The sequence below is a fragment of the Staurois parvus genome, unplaced genomic scaffold (genome assembly GCF_062004578.1).
Source record: "Staurois parvus isolate SC_StPar_1 unplaced genomic scaffold, SC_StPar_1.0 ptg000165l, whole genome shotgun sequence".
Taxonomy (NCBI): Eukaryota; Metazoa; Chordata; class Amphibia; order Anura; family Ranidae; genus Staurois; species Staurois parvus.
In genome coordinates this window covers 10,740,514-10,764,623 of record NW_028317961.1, presented here as the reverse complement: position 1 = coordinate 10,764,623, position 24,110 = coordinate 10,740,514, and the positions used below count along the sequence as shown (strand labels likewise).

Sequence of the window (24,110 nt, the reverse complement as noted above, 5' to 3'; positions counted from 1 at the left end):
ACTACCCTATAGCAGCACTTCAAAGGAAATTTTTGTTGCAGACTTTGGAGATGTTGGCCGTGGCCTACTAGTAGTAAGCCATTAACGTTAAGGACACTATTTGAAAATTCCCAAGCACTTTTTACACACTGGGGCTCCTAATCAGCATAATGTATTTTAGTTAAAAGGTGAACTTTACTTTTAAAAAAACTGTATACAGGGAGACATAATGCCAAGCATTAAGAAAAATAGATGTGGGGTTTACATACACTTCGGTGCATGGTTTTCTATAGTTGTAAATGGCAAAGCTGCTTGGATATTCCTATAAACAATTTATTTTTGTTCCTATTCAGCTGGTAAGGACCGTTGAAAAGTTATCAACGTATGTTCCTTAACCAGACAGCCAAAATAATTGGTGCTTATTGCCTGCTCTGTTTAAACATGATTGAGTGGGAACCAAGCTGTACTTGTGACTTCTACTATTAGATCATCAGAACTAACATATTGCACAGAAAAAAAAATGCTCCTGTTTGCTTTTGGGAACATAGCTGATGCAAATGTGCTTAGCTATGACATGCTGAGGAAGAGGAATAGCTACATGTTGGTCCCACTTTATTTCCAGACATTTCTTTGTCTATGGAAAGCAGGCAGTACCTGTAAACAGCCCAAAACAGACAGCTGTGACAAGCTGAGGAGCTGGATTGAAGAAGCTTTTGGTGGTAAGTTTAGATGAAAGTGGTACTTATTAAATGAAAAAAAAATATTTTTATTAATTAATTTTGCCCCAATGTTAATAAAGTGAACTTTGGTGCATTGATTACAGTATGAGCAGATTAAACGCTTGTTCTTTGATCTGGTTATAATGTCAGTTCCAGCAATCTAGAAATTAATTCTTTCTGCTTCTTCCTTTTTTTTTTTTTTTTTTATGGTTTTCTTTTTCTAAATATTTTTTTTTTCCATTTCAATCTTTTTAAGTTTACCAAAAAAAACAGCATTACAAGGATTTTGCTGCCAATTTTACAAGATGCAAGGGGTCAATAAACATAAAAATGTAAATAGCAAACTGTGCATCTCCAGACTCAGAAGTTGGAACCCACATTTTGTCATATCGTTTGGTCCTAAGTTCTGTTAGTGAAAAGAGGATGGAGGGGGGAATCGGGGGAAGAGGGGGTAGAAGTAGTTTTTAGGAAAGGAAATGGAAGGGAAGAAGGGGTGGGTATTTAGTAATTAAAATGCAAAAACTTTTTTGTTCCTTTTTGTTTGTTCACTTTCAAAGTATTAAACAAAAAATAATATTTTTTTCTGCATTTTAGCCCATTCATATGACCCTAAAATGTTTCTGGTGCAAAACATGATGAAGTTTTTTACAAATGCAATAAGGGTCCTCTTTAACTCCTTGGCACCGGCGGTATGCAAATATGCTTCCTCTCAGTGGCTGAGCCTTGATGCCTAGAGGCCGCATATTTGCGTACCAGATGTAAACAAGCATCTCCAAGAGCGAGCGCCCTGTGTGCTCCTGGCACAGTTACCAGCGCCTAACAGAGAGCTCCCAATCGTTACTTGCAATTGTGAGCTTTCCGATCATGTGACCGATATGACCGCCAATCATAGTGGTCACATGGTCATAAACCCGGCCCACTTCCTTGCATCAGAAACTCCTGAAAGGGCCAGGAGGTGCTGGCACTAAGGGGTTATAATGTTATTTTACTCCTCGTTTGAAAACATTTTTCTTTTATGCATTTCAAAGACAAAACAGGAGAAAAATAAGCTATTTTTTCAAAGACCGTACTGCCAAAAGAAAGCAGTGTTTGCTGCCTAAACAGCAGACCCATAGTTAAAATGTAAAAGTTGCTGTGGTCCTTATGGTTTAATTGGTGAAGCTGGTCAATAGGTATACATACGGCTCTTGGCATCTCAGTGCACTAGCAAGTCAGTTGTAGTATCCTGTATTCGCTATAACCAAGAAATATTCAGCTTAGCAGCAGTAAATTAAGACTAAATTTCTCTTAACCAAAATTGCATTCTGTTTTGCAGTACTGAAGCCGCTTCATCATTGCACGACCAAGAAAGAAATGAATATATTCTTCCTATGTTTACGCAACCATATGACTTCAAGCAGCTAAAGACTCCGGCTCCTGAATGGGATGAGCAAATCATATTTATTGAGCGGTTTACTCATTTTTTGCACATGAAGGAAGAGAGTCCAAATGTTATAATTTTCTTTGAGGTACTGACAATTTTTCATAATATTATTTTCTTGTGCATGAGTTGTTTTTGTGTCTCCAAAGGTATATGAGATACGTGAATTCGGTGAACAATTGATAGCGCTTGTCCATGGGGTGTGTTCAAAGAATAAGTTTATTGGTGTTGTGAAAAGTTCTACGCCTTTCCACAAGTTTATGCACAGGCAGGGTTCATACAGTAGGAAGCTTTCATAGGGATTTCAGCTGCTGAGCAAGTCCCCTAAACTGATCCTAAAGCTGTAATTTAGTGTGCAAGTGTACACAGTTAGATCGTCTTAAGGGTCTGTGTTAATGGGCTTTGTATCCCTATATATAAGTTAATTGAAATGCAACACCAACTTGAAGCAGGTCAGAAGGAGTTCAGCTGCAGGTCAAATATACCTGTCAGTACATTTTAATGGTCTCAGAAATCTCTTAAACTTATGTCTATCATCACAAACCCAAAGCCTGTTGAGACTAACCATGATTATAGCCAGTGCTATTGACAGAAGACATAACAGGGAGTTAGGTTTATAGGTCCCTTTACATCTTGCTGCCTAACCACTTGACCTCCAGAAGGTTTTACACCTCACACCCCCCCCCCCCTTCATGACCAGACCGTTTTTTTGCTATTCAGCACTGTGGTACTTTAACTGTACCCAAATGAAATTTATATCATTTTTTTTTAGCACAAATAGAGTTCTTTTTGGTGGTATTTGATCACTACTGGATTTTATATTTTTATTTATATTAATGAAAAACAACCAAAAATATGGGAAAATACAATCTTTTTTACTTTCTGTTATAAAATATATCCAAAATAATAAAATATCTTTATAAAATTAGGCCAAAATGTATTCTGCTACATGTCTTTAGTAAAGAAAAATCCCAATAAGTGTATATTAATTGGTTTGTGTGAAGGTTATAGCGTCAGTGTCTATAAACTATGGTATATATACTGGAATTTATGCAGCTTTTAAACAGCTCTGATTTTCTGACTACCTATCATATTTTCAGAGGCCCTTCAGGGGTGTGGACGTTTTTTTAAAAACTACTTGTCCAGGGACTAAGTTGGTGTCCCAATCTACTTGTCCCTCATGACAATCTACTTGTCCAGATATAATTTTTTTTATATGTAAATCCAAGCTGATTTTAAGAATGTCTGGGGCTTTTAAAAACAAAAGGGACTTTATGGAGACTTAAACGTGTAATAATTTTAACATTGCGTTGTTTATCTCTTCCTCCCCTCCCTCCCTGTCTCCGACACTGCACTCGGGGACTAGCAGGGAGGAGGAGAGACTATGCAGTGTAATGAACACTGATTGGCTGCTCGTCAGGAAAAGGGAGTGTCAGGCTTATCCTTTATCCCGTTCGCTTCCAGAGCTGTTTTGCATTTTTAAAAACCCATCTTAGGCCTGAAGATTACATAAACCCCCCAAACACGATATATTTTCTGAAAGCAGAGACCCTAGGGAATAAAATAGTGGTAGTTCCAATTTTTTATGTTGCATGATATTACCGCACAATTTCAGTAAATAATACAAGTAAGTTAATTTTAGGGCACAAAACAATAATTTTTTTTTTTCTTTTTTGTAAATGATAAAAGATGAGGTTGCATTGCGTAAATGGATATCCAACATATCAAACCTTAAATTTGCGTACGCTCGTGAAATGGAGATGAACTTCAGTACCCTATATTTTCTATAGGCGATACTTTTAAAGCTCCTTTTATAGGTCATCAGTATAGTGTTATGGAGGATGTCTTATGCTAGAATTATTGCTCTCATCCTAGTGTGCGCAGTGACATGTAACATGTATCAAAATCGATGGTTTCATTTGTAGGCGCCCCAGTGTGTGCTTTTATGTTTGTACGTGCATATATGTGGGGGTGGGTCTCAGTTTTTTTGGGGGGGGATATTATGTGCTCCTTTTTTTTTTTTTTTTTTTTTTTGTCTCATCGTCCCCTATGTGATGATTATTGGTGACAGGTTCTCTTTATTGAAACATCCAAAGTCTAAAAGACCTTTTCATGTTTTCCCTGTGCTCCCCTGAATGTAATGCAGTGCACATCACACTGCATTACAGGTCGGGAATCTGTCAACGGGGACTCGGAAATAACATTATAACGTCACTTCCGGATCAGGACACAAAGGGGAGGGGAGCGGATGTGTCCGCTTACCTTGTTCCCCTCTAGCCGACGGCGGTGAGCTGGTTCCGGGCCTGCAGATGGTCAATTGGAGCCCGGGAGACCTCAAACGGGGGGAGGTTCACACGGGGAAAGGGGAGGCTGGCACTGTGTGGAAGCAATCGGCGGTAGCGCTGCCGTCTGAATAATTCCACCTGACAGGTGAGTCCTGCTGCTTGCCCCCAGCAGGGCTAAAGGTTAAAAAAAAAAATGACCTGCCCGGCACCCAGAACTACATGTCCCGAGCATCGGGCGATATAAATTCAACATCCCTGCCCTAAAATGTCAGAACAGTATAACCACCCCCCAAATGACCCCTTTTTGGAAAGTAGACACCTCAAGGTATTTCCTAAGAGGTATGATGAGACTTTAAAAGATTTTAGTTTTGCCACAAGTTTTTGGAAAATGGAAACTTTTTTTTTTTTTTTCTTTTTTTGTTTTTTACACAAAGTTGTCACTTTAATGAGATATTTCTCATACACATCATGGATATATGTGGCATTACTCCCCAAAGCACATTCTGCTACTTCTTCTGAGTATAGGGATACCACATGTGTGGGTCTTTTTGGAAGCCTAACCGTGTACCAGAGCCCAAAATCCAGTCGGCACCAAAGAGACTTTTAGAGGGGTAACTTGCGCTTTTGTTTTCCCTAACTACTATCACAGTTTTGGAAGCCCTAAAATGCCAGGATAGTACAAACACCGCCCACATGACCCCTTTTTGAAAAGTAGACGCTCCAAGGTATTTGGTAAGGGGCATGGTGATTATTTTGCAGATCTCATGTTTTTGTCACAAGGTTTTGAAAAATGAAATACAGTTTAGTTTTCTTTCTTCAGTTTCCAAACACTACTTTTTTTTTTTTGTAACTTTTCAGAACAATAACCTCTCCAGCCTTTGACAGTTTCCTGACTACCTAACATCTTTAGAGACCCTTCTTGTGCAGAATTGTGTAAGCCTCTATACTGTGGCATGCTGTACCCTAGACTAATAGTTCACTACGGTGTGGTAGCAATGGAAGCAGAGATCAGAAAGGACAAAACCGTACAGATCCTCTGGGTTCTGTTTCCAAACACAGAGGTCTGTGCTGTGATTGGCCACTGCCTATCAGCAGGTATAGAGCCAAAAATGTTAGCTGTAACCTGCTTGAAAGACTTGTGCTGTGGCTAGTTACAGGACAGGCAAGCAGGGGGTGTGCTCAGTCAGCCATGACATACCCCTATGTTGCTTAGCCTGGAGCTGCCTCATGCACAATGGACGTTTTTACAGCTGCTATTTTTGTCATTTTTTTTTTCTACAGCAAGTAAATTTCCCAGCATGTTATCCTATGTGTCCATGCACATATAGGCTTTAATCAGCATTTTTTGGCTGGAAAAAACCCCCAGAACTACTGTAGTTGGTTTCTAGAGGATTTTTTTAGCTCAAAATGGTAAATGTGGTAAAACGCAGCAAACTAGCATTTTTGAGCTTTTTTTTTTAGCCAAAAATGTTTTCTGTTTGGTAAAAAAATGCTAACATGAAAGACGCGGTTAAACACTAATGCAAAAAAGCTAAAAAATGCTGAAAAACTTGTTTTTTTTTTTTTAACGTGACCTATACAGCTAACGCTACTGGCGCCCAGTGTGCATGAGGACTAAATGTACAGTGGAGGGCGAGTAAGTGGTTTATATAATTTTAATATTACAGGTACTTATATAGCACCGTCAATTTATGCAGTGCTTATATATTTCATTCGCATAAGTCCCTGCCCTTAAATAGCTTAAAATCTTAAGGTTCCTAGCTCACATTCACACATACACATACTAGGCCTAACTTAAACAGGATACAGTTAACCTACCAGAATATCCTTGGTGTGTGAGTAGAAACCAGAGTAGTGGTTAAGCGACTTCTGAATGTTTTGATGCAGATGCAAACCCCTATTTTGAATTTCAAAAAATTTTCTTTCCAGATTCTTGATGTAGCCAGTGAAGATGGTACAGCCACCAATTCTGATTTTCATGTAAAAGAGAGAGGATTCCATAAGATTGCATGGGCTTTTTTAAAGGTATTTCTTTGTCTTCTTTCAGGCATTTGAAATGCATTGTTGCTGTAACATAGATAATTTTAGGGTTTAAAGCTAAGTGGTCATAATCAATATTATGAATAATCTATTTTACATACATTCGCTCAGAACACCTGGCCAACAAAACCTTCGAAAACATATTTGGCTACTGTTCTCTAATATAATAATTCATGATGACAGGTGGTCATTGTGTTGAATTATTTTTTTCAACTGCCTGCTTAAAGCAGAGCTCCACCCAAAATGGGAAGTTCCGCTTTAATGCTTTGTCCCCCGCTCCCCAGTAAAGATTGGTACCTTTTGGGGAGCAGGTACCTGAATTTGACAGGTACCCACTCCCACTTCTGCTGCTGTCGCCTAGGTGATCGGAAAAGAAGTTGTCCTCCCCTCCCTCCCTCCCCGTAGTCTTTTGGGACACGTGACAGGTCCCCGAAGACTACAGGGCCATTCAAAAAACACATGTCCTCTCTTGCATGCGCAGTGGGCACCCGGCTGTGAAACCGCAAGCTGTCACAGCCGGGTGCCCACACTAAAGATGCCAGGGAGAGAAGACAGCCCGGTGAAAGTAGCGGTAGTGAGGACACCGCTGGACCGAGGGACAGGTAAGTGTCTGTATTTTAAAAGTCAGCAACTCTAGTTTTTGTAGCTACTGACTTTTATTTATTTATTTATTTTTTTTCCAGTTGGAACTCCGCTTTAACAGTTGCTGTATGAAAGAGCAATTCTGACATTCTCACATACATGTAAAAATCTGCATTTTGTTTGCCTGAAAATTACTTAAAACCCTCAAACATTTTATATTATAAATATTACATATTTTCTGAAAGCAAAGGCCCTGGAGAAGAATGGCTGTAGCAATGTTTTGTCAGAAGATGTTTGTGCAGCTGTTTTTCAAATGCAGATTATCAGGAAAAATACACTTTATTAAATTTTAGTGCACACAAACACAATGTAATACCCACAGTTTTGGTAAAATATAAAAAGATATTGTTACGCCGACTAAATGGATACCTAACCTATCATGCTTTAAAATTGTGCACGCCTGTGGAATGGTGACAAACTACAATACATTCAATTATCCATAGGCGACTGTTCAAAAGTCTTTTTACAGGTTACCAGTATAGTTACATAGGAGGTCTGGGGCTAGAATTATTGCTGTCATCTTGATAATCATGTTCTCTGTGTAGTGTGATTACCATTTACATATGCGTGTGGGACCTGTGTATGCATTCGCATTTGTACATGAGAACGGGGGGACGGTACGCTTTAAGGTTGAAAAGAAAAATTTGTTACTTATTTTACTGAATTTTTTTTTTACAGGGTCTATTTAATTTTTATTTATTTTTTGGATCAAGTTTATTACTATCACAAGCGATGAACAACATCCCTTTTGATAGCATAGGTAGTGACAGGTCTTCTTTATTGAGAGATCTGGGGTCTAAAGACCCCAGAGCGCTCCACTGCCATTAAAAGCATCTGATCAAACCAAGACTGGAACCTAAACCAGAAGTGGAAGGGAGGAAATCCTTGTAGTTTTCAGTTTCATTAGTCATAGAGGAGGGGGATAGATATTCCTCCTTCTGCTCTGTGTTCACTGGGCCTAACAGGATTCAGTGTCCCAGGCTCCCTGATTGCACTGAAGAGCCCGAGAATGGCATCTGCAGAAGGGGGCCCCCTTCTGCACCCTGTAGAAGTGATTGAGCAGCTGTAGAGCCACTCAGATCATTTCTACAGGAAAACTCATTGCCGGTTAAAAAAAAATGAAACTAGGATCATGGCTGCAGCTGAAGCCATGATCCTGGTGTCACTGCTTCCAACCAAGAACATTTTATATACATACAGCGTTTGGGAAGCAGTAAAAAAATATAATAAAAGCAATTAGCATTCATAAAACACAGTGCATACTTTACAGATTTACATTGCACACCACTGGTTTTGGGATTCCAATGATGGAGAAGTGAAATAGAAATGAATGGGGTTTTGAAAAAAGAAAAAGCCAGGTAGAGCCCTATCAGGTGATCTGTCAAAGTCACTTGACCTACTCTCTTCCAGTCACATAGCTCTCTTTGTTATGTTTAGCAGAATAAAATATGTGGAACAATGAAATTCTGATATGGAATTGCATAGGGGACTATTTATGTTGCTAAGGGTGACCTTACACTTTAAACCTTGACCATTAATTATATGTGGCCACCTTCAGGTGAGGACAGTGGCAAACAAAGTTGCTGTTACTCTTCTCCACTTCCTCCAATCAGGGAATGCTTTGCATTCATTGAGAAAAATTCAAGGCATTCTTTGGTTACTATTCAAAATGGCAGCTGCACTCAGAGGATTACGGCCATCACTGTAGTAACTTGTGCTACTACAATGACTTACAGTTTCCATGGTGGAAAACTTGCTTTGCTTTAACCGCTTCCCATCCTTAGGCCGTATATGACCCTGGGAACAAGCGGTTCATGGCTGCAGTAGTTCTATAGCCGCACAATCACTTTTCCAGAGTTCTAGGCACTCAGGCTGGCTGCCCACCGCAGAAATGGCAGAACATCTATTCCCTGATCTCTATGACAAATGAAGCCAGAAGCGACAAGGATTTTGTCAGTTGCGGTTTAATTGCTATGTTTTTCTGGCTGGCACAGCCAGAAAAGCAAACAGTCAATAGATCTCTAATCTAATAGACCCCTGATATCTCCATAAACAGTACCTGCCACATGGGGTATCACAAGGGGTTCTTATGTGAAAATGAAAATGCATTTATTCCCGCACGCATTTGTAAACATTGATTGCACTACACGTGAGGTATCACCAGAAATGTCAGGGTGACAGCACTAATTCTATCATCAGAGCTCATGTTTAATTTTTAAAGAGTTGCCTAAGGGTATCTTTAGGTACTGTAGTTTGTTGCCATTTTACAGTCATGCAGTTTTAAATCTTGACATGTATGGTATCTATTTACTCAATGCAACATCATCTTTTATGGTTTACTAAAAAATCGAGTATTACATTGTGTTTGTGTACACTAACATTCATTTAAATGTATTTTCCCCCGAAATTTTGTCTAGCGCTGCTGCTCCATCTCAGCTGCTGATCTCATTCCAGCATCCTGGTTTTGTCTGTGATACATTATCCCTGTCTATCTGTCCATCTGCAAGGTGACTGATGTGGCCAGTCTCCGGGTGGAGACCAAACCTGATTTAAGCCAGCCAACCCTGCAGTCTCATGCTTGTGAAAGCGCTGGTTACATGTGCTCCCACTCCCTGTTTATCTGTCCTGATCTGCTGTCTGGATTCCCTCGTTGATGACCTCGGTTCAGATATCGACCACTCTGTGAACTCTGCCTGCCTTTGTAATACGAATTTGACCCTGACTATTTTGAACCTTGTTAGCGTTGTACCTGGGCTATCATTTAACTACGCTTCCTGTCTGCCAACCGATAGTACCAGTTTGCTGTGCTCAGTTTAAACCTACCCAGGCGTGGTAGCCAGGCACTATAGCATTGTGTATAAGTCCTGGAGGGCAACCGAGTTCCGGTAGGCCTGCTTGCATTATGGGAAAGGGGGTTGCTATAGGTGGAGAACACAGAAGCTAGCTTTAGTGTCTGACCACCTGCGTTAGGGGTAAGTGTGACATCCGGACAGCAAGTAGTTAAGGATGTCACAGGTGGGAAGAAAAAAGCCAAGGTTCTAAGATGGTAAAGACTGCTGATTCTGGATTTTGGAAGAAGTATTTTTGGCCCTCCCAGCCCTCCCCTTCAAAAGCCCTCCCAGTCCTGCACTCAGTTCATTTCTCCTCACAATGAAAGGGCGTACCCAAGTGGGGTGTCTATTTGTCCTTTTTCTGTCTGAGCATTTCAGATCTATGGGCTTGGAAACATGCTGGTGTTCCCTTCCTTACCACCTCCCCACTATATGCCCTCGATCCTGCCTGCCTCACTGTTGAGATTGCAGACCCCTCAGACTGCCTTGCAGCAACTTCACCCTTTGGAAGCAATTCTTCCTATTCCCTTCGAGGAATGGTTTCAAGGCTTTTATCCAAACTTGTTTACAGTTCTGAAGCCCAGTGGTGGCATTTGCCCCATCCTAGACTTGAAGGCCCTCAACACCTTATTGCAGGTCCAAAGGTTTCATATAGAATTAGAATTGGTCTTGTCTGTAAGTACATCACTACTACAAGGGGAATTTCTAGCATTGATAGACACCAAGGATGTATACAGTGAAGGAAAGAAGTATTTGATCCCCTGCAATTTTGAATGTTTGTCCACTCATAAAGAAATTATCTGTCTAAAAATTGATTGGTAGGTGTATTGTAACACTGAGAGACAGAATAGCAACAATAACTTCAAAAGAAATGCATGTCTAACAAAGTATGCACTGATTTGCATGTTCATGAGATAAATAAGTATTTGATCCCCTTCACAAAACATGATTTAGTACTTCGTGGCAAATCCCTTGATGGCAATCACAGAGGTCAGATGTTTCCTGTAGTTGGCCACCAGGTTTGCACACATCTCAGGAGGTATTTTGGCCCACTTCCCTTGGCATATCCTCTCCAAGTTTTCCTCTCCTTAAGGTTTGGTGGCTGACGTTTGGCAACTCAAACTTTCAGCTCCCTCCACAGATTTTCAATCAGATTAAGGTCTGGAGACTGGCTAGGCCACTCCAGGACCTTAATGTGCTTCTTCTTGAGCCACTCCTTTGTTGCCTTGGCCATGTGTTTTGGGTCATTGTCATGCTGGAACACTCATCCACGACCCATTTTCAATGCCATGGCTGAGGGAAGAAGGTTCTCACCCAAGATTTGATGGTACATTGCCCCGTCCATCGTCCCTTTGAAGCGGAGCAGTTGTCCTGTCCCCAATGGTTTTGCACAGAGCAGCTGCGATCCTCCTCTTTTCGGGTCCCCCGCCAGTGCTTCTGCGACCTCCCATCTTGAGAAGCGCCCCCATAGCAAGCCACTTGCTATGGGGGCACTGGTGTGTGCCCACTCCCAAACCCTGCTCTCTGCATCCATAAGAAACACAAGAGTGAGGCTCACCCCACACCTCACTCTCTCCTCACTAGCTGTGATTGACAGCATTGGGAGCCAGTGGCTTCTGCTGCTGTGTCTGAGCCAATGAGGAGGCAGAGACTTGGGTAAGCTGTTGCTGTAATGCACACCACTGGACCGAGATCAGGCTCAGGTGAGTATTAGGGAAGCTGAGGGGACTTCACAAAGAAGATTTTTTACCTTCATGCATAGAATGCATGAAGGTAAAAGACCTTCTGCTTTTACAACCACTTTAAGTATACCATTTTGCTCTTGTCTGTCTAGAGTTGAAGTAACCTGCATCTGAAGCAAACCCCTATTGAAGAGTTTCTTAAGAAATAGGCATTTCCATTTGGTACCGTTTCCTGTGTTGGCAAGACTCTGGCATTCCCTGTTGAGTAGTGTTTTAAAGATCTTGTGGATAAAAAACTGGAAGCCATTTTCTATAGCTTTAGTTTCCTGTCGTGCCCTACCCTGCAGCTGGTTATTGCTGTAATGTTCATCTGCCATACCCTTAGGGTAGAGTCCAAGGATATGTCTAGGGATCCAGGATTTATTCTTACTGATCCCTCTGGAAATTGAACTTTTGCCTAAAACTCTGCACTACTGTGTTACAGGCTTGCAGATAATATATGCCTGATATCTAGAATGCGTGTCCTATACGTATGCGGAGGACTCTTTATCTCAAATGCTGACCTGCTGAACATCGGTTCTTTTCACTTCTTACAGTCCTCTAGGCCTAAGTCCAATCTTGGGAGTCAGTTCTACTCAAGGCCAAAACATCCAAGCAGACAAACGAGTCCCCTTCACAATGAGGGGACACTTCCACTTCTCAAAGTGAGGGAATGTCTGTTTGCAACTGCAGCCACCTTTTTGAAAGGATAAATGACACCAGGGAGAAGGACAGAGTGTTCCAGGCCTGCCAGCTAGAATGTCAAGCTCTTCTTCTGCCCTGCGTTATATTGCCAGGCCTGCTATTGTTCTGAAACTAGAAAGGTTTCAAAGTTTCCTGAAATCTGTTTACTGCCCCAAAGCATTAATCCCATCCTGTACTTAAAGTGGTTGTAAAGGCTCAAGGTTTTTTACCTTCATGCATTCAAGCCGCGACTCCGTGTGTGAATGGACACATGGAGAAGCGGGTGCCCCCTATAGGAAGCTGCTTGCTGTGGGGGCACTAGACAGGAGAGAGGGGCCAAGAGAGCGTGCTGGGGACCCAGGAAGAGGAGGATCCAGGTTGCTCTGTGCAAAACCTCTGCACGCAGCAGGTAAGTATAGCACGTGTGTTATCCCCCCCCCCCCCCAAAAAAAAAATGTAACCTTTAGAATCGCTTTAAAGGCTCTCTGTCTTCATTCAATTTTAGATATTCTTTATAGAATCTAAAAGGTCAGACTTTGCTGACACAATGACACACCATGAAACAGCACATGTGTTAATGCAAAAAGAAAATACATAATGTCTAAACAACGCCAACGCATACAGAGAATAACTATGGACACAAAAAAAACTGTGATGGCGAGCAATGACAAAATATTAAAAATGAATATGTATCCAAAAGAGAAAAAGCCCCAAAAGAAGCTCAATAACAAAAAAAAAAATAGACAAAAAGGAAAGAAACATGCTCCCAAAAGCATAGGTTGGGGAGTCAATAAAATGCAAGTTTTAAAGAATTTTTTGATCAACAAACTTAAAAAAAACACCTAAACTGAGATAAATGGACTTCCTACAAGAACACACTAATACAAAAATATATATGAGTAATGTGTGAAGTAATCTTTATATAAAAGTCAAACTTGGCTTACAGGCAAATTACATGTATAGAAGCATGGCTCGAAAGGAAAGGAAGTTATCTTTAATCCACTCCACCCCCCACCCCCACCGCCACTACTAATCTAAAAAAAAAACTAAAACAAGGAATTCACTCATAACAATGTGTAATGTCCCTTTCAAAATTCAAGCCCTTGGGGATGTGGGTGTCTAACTTAAAAATCCAATATACCTCCCTCCTGCAAAGGAGGGAGAAATGATCCCCACCAAAAACAGGGTGATTAATTTTTCAATAATCTGAATCCTCAGTGATTGTGTTTGTTGTGATCATGAAACTGATTAAAATGTCTGGCCAAGTTAGTATTTTTGTTAGTCCTTATGTTTGAAAAGTTATCTCTCATCCTATCACAAAGGCGTCTGGTGGTTCTACCTATATACTGGATGTAGTACATGTAATGCATGTCACAAAATATACAACACATTTAGTCTGACAGTTGACAAATTGTGTGGTAGCAGTAATGTAACCATTGGAACCCCAGCTGAGACGATCATACACCTTTTTACAGGGTTTTGCAGATATGTGTGACTTCCAGGACTTCCATTAGACTTCCAGGCCTTTTCCATTAGATGTCTAGAGGACCCGTTGGAGTCTTCAGTGGCACCTGTCAATTTAGTTTGGGTCACAGTAGGTTTCATAGTAGATATGCCGCAGTCATATCTATAGGCTGGAAAGGAGACTTGGAACTCTTTTGCTGCAGAAGACTTGTCTTTTCACCACTGGACTTTTCGACTGCAGGGCAGTCTGACATAGATTTAGTCAGACAACACCACTGCAGTAGGATATGCCAGTCATCAGAGAGGAACTAGAAGTCTTGCGGAATACAGAGTCCAACTAAATTCTGGTTTGGATGAACTTCATGTTCCGGCCCTGTCCACCATGCACATTTAAGGCATGGAAAATTGGCAAACAGACTCTCAGTCATTAATGTTTAGATTTAGGAGAGGGGTCTCTTCACCTGGAGGCATTTTAAGACCTCTGTCACAGGTAGGGAAAGCCAGACATACACCTACTGGCTTCTAGGTCCAGGGACTTTCTAGTTATAGTAGGGGATGCTCTGGTGACTCCATGGCATCAGCTCAAACTGACCTATGCCTTTCTGCCCCTAAAGCTGCTTACTCATCTTCCTCATTGCCGGGTTGAAACAGAGGGCATTCTATTGATTGCCCGGAATCTGATGAGGTCCAAGTACTACGTCCACCTGGGCCAGTTTGATGCAGACTGTCTGTAGGCTCTCCTAGATTGGCCAGATTATCCCACTCTGCTTTATGGTCACTACCTTTAATGCAATGACTGTTGAAGCCTAGGTCTTACAAGGTTGAGGACTAGCTAATTCCTTTATTTATATGCTCCTGATAGCTAGAAAATTATCCTCTTACAAGGTTCACTATTGCAACAGGAAGACATGAGGCAAAGTATTTCCATCCCATTAGTACTGTGATGTGAGATGTGGCATGCATCCTGGGCTTTCTCCAGACTGCTCTGGATCAGTATTTATATCCATATAAGGATAAAAATTAAACACACTGGTTTGTGGTTGATGTGCTTATCCCAATCCGTGTGGGCAGGTGTCCCTACAAAAAATGCAGAACCATGCGTGTAGAAGAAATCGAGGATATGATCACTATACTGGGCAATCCAGCCAAACCCAAAATATATGGTATCAAAATGTTTTATTATGAAATCCAAGAAATGTTTTATACATTGTAAATAAAAAATTCTATAGTCAGTTTATTAGAAAATAGATATACTCACAAGTGTAGTGAGCTATAGGCATGTAGATGCATAAAGCACACAATGTAAGAGTCTGCTGTCCACCTCCACCTGGAGACCGGATGACAAAAAGCAACTGAAGGATTTCAGGGATCTAATCCCCTTCTCAGAGCTATGGCTGAGCTGTCTCCCAACCCTCAACCTCCTTAAATAGCATAATTTGGTTGGATAGCCCACCTACCAGCGAGGGGAGGGGGGGGGGGGCGGAGAAAACAGGAAGACGGATGGAGTTTCTTAATGACATGGACCTACTTATATGAAAAGGAGTATACAGGTGAAACTCGAAAAATTAGAATATCGTGCAAAAGTTCATTTATTTCAGTAATGCAACTTAAAAGGTGAAACTAATATATGAGAGAGACTCATTACATGCAAAGCAAGATAGTTCAAGCCTTGATTTGTCATGATTGTGATGATTATGGCTTACAGCTCATGAAAACCCCAAATCCACAATCTCAGAAAATTAGAATATTGTGAAAAGGTGCAATATTCTAGGCTCAAAGTGTCCCACTCTAATCAGCTAATTAAGCCATAACATCTGTAAAGGGTTCCTGAGCCTTTAAATGGTCTCTCAGTCTGGTTCAGTAGGAATCACAATCATGGGAAAGACTGCTGACCTGACAGATGTGCAGAAAACCATCATTGAAACCCTCCATAAGGAGGGAAAGCCTCAATAGGTAATTGCAAAAGAAGTTGGATGTTCCCAAAGTGCTGTATCAAAGCACATTAATAGAAAGTTATGTGGAAGGGAAAAGTGTGGAAGAAAAGGGTGCGCAAGCAGCAGGGATAACCGCAGCCTTGAGAGGATTGTCAGGAAAAGGCCATTCAAAAAAGGTTGGGGTCTTTCACAAGGAGTGGACTGAGGCTACAGTCAATGCATCAAGAGCCACCACACACAGACGGATCCTGGACATGGGCTTCAAATGTCGTATTCCTCTTGTCAAGCCGCTCCTGTACAACAAGCAACGTCAGAAACGCCAGAAGCGTCTTACCAGGGCTAAAGAAAAACAGACCTGGTCTGTTGCTCAGTGGTCCAAAATCCTCTTTTTTGATGATAGCAACTCTTGCATCTCATTTGGAAACCAAGGACCCAGAGTATGGAGGAAGAATGAAGAGGCACACACTGCAAGATGCTTGAAGTCCAGTGTGAAGTTTCCACAGTCTGTGTTGATTTGGGGAACCATGTCATCTGCTGGTGTTGGTCCACTGTGCTTCATTAAGTCCAGGGTCAACGCAGCCATCTACCAGGAGATTTTGGAGCACTTCATGCTTCCTTCCACAGACGAGCTTTATGGGGATGCTGACTTCATTTTCCAGCAGGACTTGGCACCTGCCCACACTGCCAAAAGCACCAAAACCTGGTTCAATGACCATGGGATTACTGTGCTTGATTGGCCAGCAAACTCGCCTGACCTGAACCCCATAGAGAATCTATGGGGCATTGCCAAGAGAAAGATGAGAGACATGAGACCGAACAATGCAGAAGAGCTGAAGGCCGCTATTGAAGCATCCTGGTCTTCCATAACAAGTCAGCAGTGCCACAGGCTGATAGCTTCCATGCCATGCCGCATTGAGGCAGTAATAGCTGCAAAAGGGGCCCAAACCAAGTACTGAGTACATATGCATGCTTATACTTTTCAGAGGTCCGATATTGTTCTATGTACAATCCTTGTTTTATTGATTGCATGTAATATTCTAATTTTCTGAAATTGTGGATTTGGGGTTTTCATGAGCTGTAAACCATAATCATCACAATTATGACAAATCACGGCTTGAACTATCTTGCTTTGCATGTAATGAGTCTATCTCATATATTATTTTCACCTTTTAAGTTGCATTACTGAAATAAATGAACTTTTGCACGATATTCTAATTTTTCGAGTTTCACCTGTATACTTTTCATATGAGTCATTGGACACGGCTGATCACGTGGTAAAAGGCTGCTGTGATTGGCCTTTTACCACATCACAAGATCAGATGTGTCCGTAGGACACAGCGATTACGGAGATCGCCGGGTGCGCGCTGGAGGGCGCGTTCTGGGAGGACGTCATGTGACGCCCTCCCAGAACTGGCCGGCTGCAGTGAAGCCATCATTTGGCTATATGCGGTCGGCAAGTGGTTAATGAACATATTTTGTGCATGTGGAAAGGGGAAAATATGGTCTGCATTTGATGCAGGTGATTATTACAGAAGAGAAACTTAACAGTGAATTGGAGGAGGCCATTTGTGTCAGAGCCCACAAATTAGAGGGATTTAAAGATCTAGCTTAATTTAAATCATTTAATGATAACCTTCTAAGGGAGATGAATGAACTTCTAAAAGAACAAAAAAAAATATCGAGATTTGCAGGACCTTGAAAATGGAGAGGTTTTCAAATTTACCTGAAATAGATTTTGAAGTAGACTAGAAGCAAGTATATCAGGGAAGTGGAATACAGACAGGAGAAACCGGTATCTTTTTTGGGGGGAGGACCAAAAGGGACAGGAGATCAGAAGAAAAAGAAATTGACCAGGGAAAAGGAAAAGAAACAGGGATAAAAATAAGAAGCAGATTTAGGACATGCAGATGTCCCAGTCGTGTGCTAAAAAGAAGTGAATTCAAAACCTTGTTAAAAGATAGACCAGATACCCTACAATTGGATATAAGACAAAAGAAAGTGGAGAAAATAGGTGTAGTTACAGGTTATTGATCACACTGAAATAAATTGTGAAATATTTTGAATAAAGATTGTCCAGGCATGTTGTTGGACCAAAGGCTGACAAAAATTTTAGTAAACAGACCTAACTTTGTAGTGAAAAGGGCAACAACCCTTCAAGATACAGTATGTTATTACATAGTTCAAATGCAGCCATTGCAATATATGCAGATAAGCTGATAAAACTAGTATATTTTGGCATAGCGCACATTCGTTCATAATTTTCTCTGCTTCTTTTGAGGTGTGTATAAAAATGTGCACCTGCACAAAAAATGCACATAAGTAAAAGGAAACACAAATTAAAAGTGCTTATAGGTGAACACATACGTGATATTTTAGGTAAAAAAGGAAAAAAGCCCCTCGGCAAAACACTTTCAACAATATCACAAGTCTTTTGTACAAGATTTGCGAGGCTGTAGTATTTATCACCTTAACTCAATTAAGAGACCATAATAATAATGTCCTCCTCCAAAAGTAGGCAAGATGGATCGAATCTGTAATCTCTGTACACTGATCCCTCTTGGCCTAAATAATTAACTAAAATTGCAGACATTTCTATGTGGGGATACATGACTAATCAAAAAGGTACAGTAGTTGATAACTAACAAGTATACTCTGGATATGTATTGATCCATTGGACTTTAATTGATCTATTCCTTATCCGTGCAATATTTTCCACTAAAGGTGAATCTGCCTTTATGGCACAAAAGTGTGAGGTGTATATGACTAGAAATCACAGTGAAAAGGCCCCACCTGAAGGCTTCACATTACTTCCTGACAAAGTCTGCTATAAGATGAGATGCGACAATGTCTTTAGCGGTGCCCTGACCCTCTGTGCCACATAGGTTGGCAGGATGAAGGACTAAGAGAGTTCTAGCGTGTTGAATGTGATGGGCAGGCTGTCCAATTAAACTCCTTGTAGGAAAGCACTTTATGCATACATTAAACAGGTACATCAATATATGGCAGCAAAGCTGGACTGTAAATTCAACCATTATACCTATCCGCAGTACCAGAGGAGTAGGAGTATAATACTGGGACCAGGTTGATGTACACACCCCTACTTATACGTGCATGCCAGATGCTATTTCTGCTACTATATTCTATTTCTTCATATGGCAGTTGCTTTGTTCTATGCTGCTGCGTCTTACCTGCATAATCTTTGCTACAATGCATGCATGTTGGATTGAACATCTCTGAAACACTTGCAATGTTGGAGTTTAATCTGCATCTAATAAAGCTTTCTCTGTTGCTCAGTGGATTTATTACTACAGATAGACGAAGGGGGTTATTTTGCCCCAAAATGAGTTGGATTAATATTTTCGTGGTTTAAATTGTAACAATAAAATGTGTATGGACTCTTAACAGGAACAGCTGGCTCTCTTTTTTGTTTATCTCACTTGGATTTCCTAGTGGAGAATCTTGCCTAGAATAAATAGAATAGTGCAGCGCTAAAATAATAAATCAGAGTTCAATGTAAGCAACAGTCTGTGTGACTAAAAGTGTCGAGTAACTGGTAGGATCAATGGCGGTGCTCCGTGAGAAATAGCAGAATTACGCACTCACCAGATGCGTAATAGTTATACGCCTGAAGTATCACATTTAGGGATTTCCTTATCAGATAATGGTCTGGTCAGGGTTAGGTACTCATCCTTCAGTCTGGTAATCATTAAAAAGCCCAGGAATCAGATTAATTGAATCCAGGTACCAGAGGTCCCTTTTAAGGGATAGGTAGAAGAGGGTGCCTATTTACAGGATATCTTCCTTCTCTGGGTCAGGCGACTAGATCTCAGTAGTGGGCTCTGCAAATAAATACTCCCTCTGCTATCTGTGCGGGGGGACTATGCCGATATGTGGGGAAGGGCTATGTTCTCTCACCCGAGTGTGCCCGGTACAGTCCGCTCACCGACCACAGCACCAGTGCTCTCCTTCCCCTCCACTATTCTTGCCTGCTCTCTGGGAGAACACGTTTGTGGTAGAGCTGCTTAGGTTCAGTCATGAGATTTCATCCACCTTTCTAGATTTCAACTTTATCCCGTAGTTGAGCTTTAACCAGGACAATGTATTTCCATGTGTTCTGTTCCAGTATATCCCACCATTGTTTGGACGTGCTTTGAGCAATCTCAGTTTATTTCTAAGCTACAGCTTTACTCTGAGGAACTTTTCATCATTCTTTAGGGCCTCTGGAAGGGACTGCCTGCCCACTTGCACAACTATTGCTAAAGGCTTCAGCAGATCATCATTCAAACCTATAGACCTAAGGACAAGGTTCCACCTTTTTCTGCCAAGGCAGACTCTACAAGATTGGTGAATGCCTTTTGCGCTTTTCAGCATCACAAATTAGTTCTACCAGGTGAATGTTCAGGCTAGTTGTATACTGTCATTTTGGAGAACTTGTTAGCGTTAGGTTTGCTGTGTTGTCCACCCTTCTCAGTTAGGCTGCTTTTGAATGTCACTCTTGTCTCAGAATGAACTTTTTGCCCCCTAATGAACGATAAAGAAAACAGGAATTTTGTACTTGCTGTAAAATCTTTTGTGTGTTCATTGGGGGAAAAAATGTCCCACCCCTCTGTCTTTATAATCTACTACTACTACTACTACTACTGCTACTCCACAAATTGGAGCTTCATGGGAGTGGGAAGAGTTATTTGTCTGACTAACAGCTTTGTTGCTAGTGTCAAAGTTCTTGTAGGCAGCAGTATAACTCTCATGTCTCAGAATTAACCTTGAATCCCCTAATGAACTCCAAGAAAAGAGTTTTACAATAAAAATAATTTTTATTTCATTTCAGATTGAAGGGGCAAATGAAGTGCTCAACGTAGATAAAAAGTTACGCTTACAGCTTTACTACCCTCCTCGATCCCGTATTGCTTCCATCACTCCTGTCTACGACTGGTGGTTAAAGTACCCAAGAAATCAGTACCCTTCCACTTTATATGTGACCATTAAAGGATTAAAGCTGCCAGAAAATGTGAGTGTTGAATAGTATAATTTAGTCAATGGAAAGATTACTATTTACATATTCTTGACAGGCAGTAAAAGTGCTTTAAAACATGACTTGCAGACCTCTGTAACTATAGGCACTATGAAGAAATTAATCTTCAAAACGCATGGCTGAAGCACTGAAATGACAGCTCTTCTATCCTGGGGAGGCCGTCCGCCAGCAGTAAATGTATTGTTGACAGGTGGCAAGTGGCTAAACACAAAAACAAAAATGTAATAAGTTTCAGTTTTCTAATTCTTTGGCTTCATTCACACGGCCATAAAAATATGTATATACAACTGCTTATTAATTACGGATCTGAATGCAGCTGCATTGTTTTCAATTTAGCTATTATACTAGTGCATGAACATGAGATGCTTTCAAATCCGTAACACAGAATCCAAAAATCTGAACCTAAGAACATTGCTAAGAACTAAGTGCATTTGTAAGCGCATGGATTAAGACTAAATAAAGGGGAAAAATACATTTTCATGAATACAAATGATGTACACGAGTCTTTTACTCATTTAAATGCATCTGTAAGCAAGTATTGACATCTCCAGACCCGTGAAGCTGCTTTCTTTCCTCTTCTTGCAGGGATAATAGTATGGGCTAGACGATTTCTGATTGGTAAGCACTGTCCATGTGATGGTGCTGACCAATCAAAAGCCCTCTGGCTCGAACTGTCATTCTTGTAAGGAGAGGTAAGAAAGCTTTCCCTCCTTTAATACAGCTGAAAATACGGAGCATCTGCCGCCAGGTATATATCCCCACATGCAAAAAAAGAGGGATTGTGAAAAGAAATTCACAAAGAAAGCGGCTACATTATGAACAGAATGTGATACTCAGAAAAATTTCCAAAAATTATGCTTTATTACACATACAAATTTGACATATGGGCAATCGCCCTGGTTTACCATCACCTCAGTATGAGACAATACACACAGACCTAAAACCATATAAAATGACACCAATACCGGTCTAAATACCTGTGCAAAAGGGACAATGACTACAAGAGTCTAAAGTCCCTATGGCACTGGCGCAAAGGTAAACACTTCCCAAAGGAGGTGTATACAAAAAATTATACCATAGGTATACCATAACACGTGTTGATGAATGTGTAGACTATGCTACTACCAGAATGGTCATATCCCAAACAGGGAGTTTCAAAAAATTATACCATAGATATAAATATCACATGTATGCAATATAGCAAGCACAGTATGCGTCAAAAAGAAGACATGCCTCTAGGCCTATATGAAACAAAACGTAAATGTCATATAAATGATGCAGTACATTCCTATGCCGGCACAAGTGGTTGGGGCCCATTCATCTGTGATTATAACCAGCTGTTTCCTAGGGCTCTTGAATAAAAATATGCCCCATTTTTTACCAGGATGGAAGGATAGATGCATAAAGCCGCGCACTACTTGAAATGGTTTCTTCACCACTACATGTGGACTACATACCACTTTCTGTGAAAAATGTAGCCGCTTTCTTTGTGAATTTCTTTTCACAATCCCTCTTTTTTTGTATGCCTTTTTTGGCTACTGAATGGAGACCATTTACTGGGTGATACGGTAATTTATTGTACGACCTCTTAATAACTATCTTTAACAAATATATCCCCACATGCCCTTCTCTCCCCCTCTCCGCTGCAGAAAACCTCCATGCACCACTCCTGTGTGAACTCAGGCTATGACAAGTCTGGGTTCACACAGGAGTAGTGGGGAAAGAGCATATGATTTGAAGAGGAATACAATTCCTGTCCAAATCACATGCTATTCTTTGCAGTGAAGTTTGTGTCCATATATTTTGCATTTGTAAGTATCGGTACTCAATATCGGCGAGTACTTGACTGAAAGTATCGGCACTTGTACTCGCTGATCAAAAAAGGGTAGCGGTGCATCCCTAGCTAGAATCAAACATTTCAGGAACTCTGCTCCTTAATGATCACAGGCTAAATAAAAAAAACAAAACCTGCACCCCCAGAGTAGCACTCCACACAGAAACAAGGAAATTGTCATTATCACTAATAACCTATTACATTAGGATCTAAAATGTTAGCCATGGGTCAGTGGGTAGGTCTCATTCAACAGTAAATGTAGCAGCCAATTAGCACTGCTAGACCTTTTCAAATTTCCTTGGGCATCTCCCTTTTTCCAGTATAAATGTATAGAATTACGAGCATAAAATAAGGTAATAGACAGAAATGTCCTCAGTGCCCTAAAGTGGCACTAAATCCCCAACCAGTCCCAAGAGGCATACCGGTAATGTCAGCGGGACCTGCAGAAATGTACTGTAAGCTCCTGTAAAGTGCAGGTAACTCCCATCCAGAAAGTCTATATTACTGGGTAATGCCAAAAGATATGGTCAAAGTCTGCTGGTGACACCGTGCACCGCCAGCACTCTGCCGAGGCAGTCCCATAAATATTAGCTAGCTAGCTGGGGTATGATAAATTCTATGCAATAATTAAAATTGGATGAGATTATCACTAGTTGAGACCGAAGTCTTAAATGGATACTCCCACATTTCATCCCAATCATTTTCTTGGAAGTTGGGAATAAGGGGCATCCAAGTATATTTGCATAATCCTAAATAAATTGCTAAGTGCCACACCCCTGTATTGTAAATTTCTAGTGTATTGTGAAAGATCAGATTTTTGAGGCACAACTATTAAAAAAATATACTTTATTCAATTAAATATAAAACCTACTAATATAACATACAATATTTCATAAAATCAATCCATAATACAATCCTATTCATCAGTTTCACCCAAACATTTTAGAAAAATGGTATACATACATGCTGGTCTTTTGTGGCCCGTCGCATTTCATAGAATACTCCACTCCTTCGGGAGCCGCCAGGCTAGTTTTGTATCAAAATTGATCTGAAGAAAAAAGTGTGTGTGTGTGTGTATATATGTGTGTATATATATATATATATATATATATATATATATATATATATATATATATATATATGCGCCATAATTATGAAATACCATCTTGACCTAAGGGCCAAGTATATTTGCACCTGCTAAGAGCGTTTGGGCGGGCCGTAAACATTTCCTTATGTACCTCAATGGCTTAACCATAGATTCTGCTCCCAGAAGTTGTTCCAAGCTGGAGGATTGAATGACAAGGGCAACTGAGCCAAACTGCATGACAAATACACTGCATTCCTCAATTGAAGCTATAGAAACAGATACCAGTTTTGTAAATTGAATTTGGTTTTCAGGTGATCAAAATTACACAATTTCCCCCCTTCCACTATATCTTTTAATTGTTTAACCCCAACTCTGGCCCATATCATGGGATCCAGTATGTTCGTATAATATATGGTATTTTTATACTATTGTCCTGTT

At 40.6% G+C, this 24,110-nt stretch overlaps 1 protein-coding gene across 1 annotated transcript in view; it reads left to right on the top strand.

The window, feature by feature from the left end:
- AHI1 (Abelson helper integration site 1) overlaps nt 1-24,110 on the top strand; it is a 435,677-nt gene that overhangs the window by 61,088 nt on the left and 350,479 nt on the right. Inside the window, exons 8-10 of the mRNA XM_089676204.1 lie at nt 2,014-2,206; nt 6,333-6,428; nt 20,548-20,727. Coding sequence (XP_089532330.1) covers nt 2,014-2,206; nt 6,333-6,428; nt 20,548-20,727 — 469 coding nt within the window. The remainder of the gene's footprint in view (nt 1-2,013; nt 2,207-6,332; nt 6,429-20,547; nt 20,728-24,110) is intronic.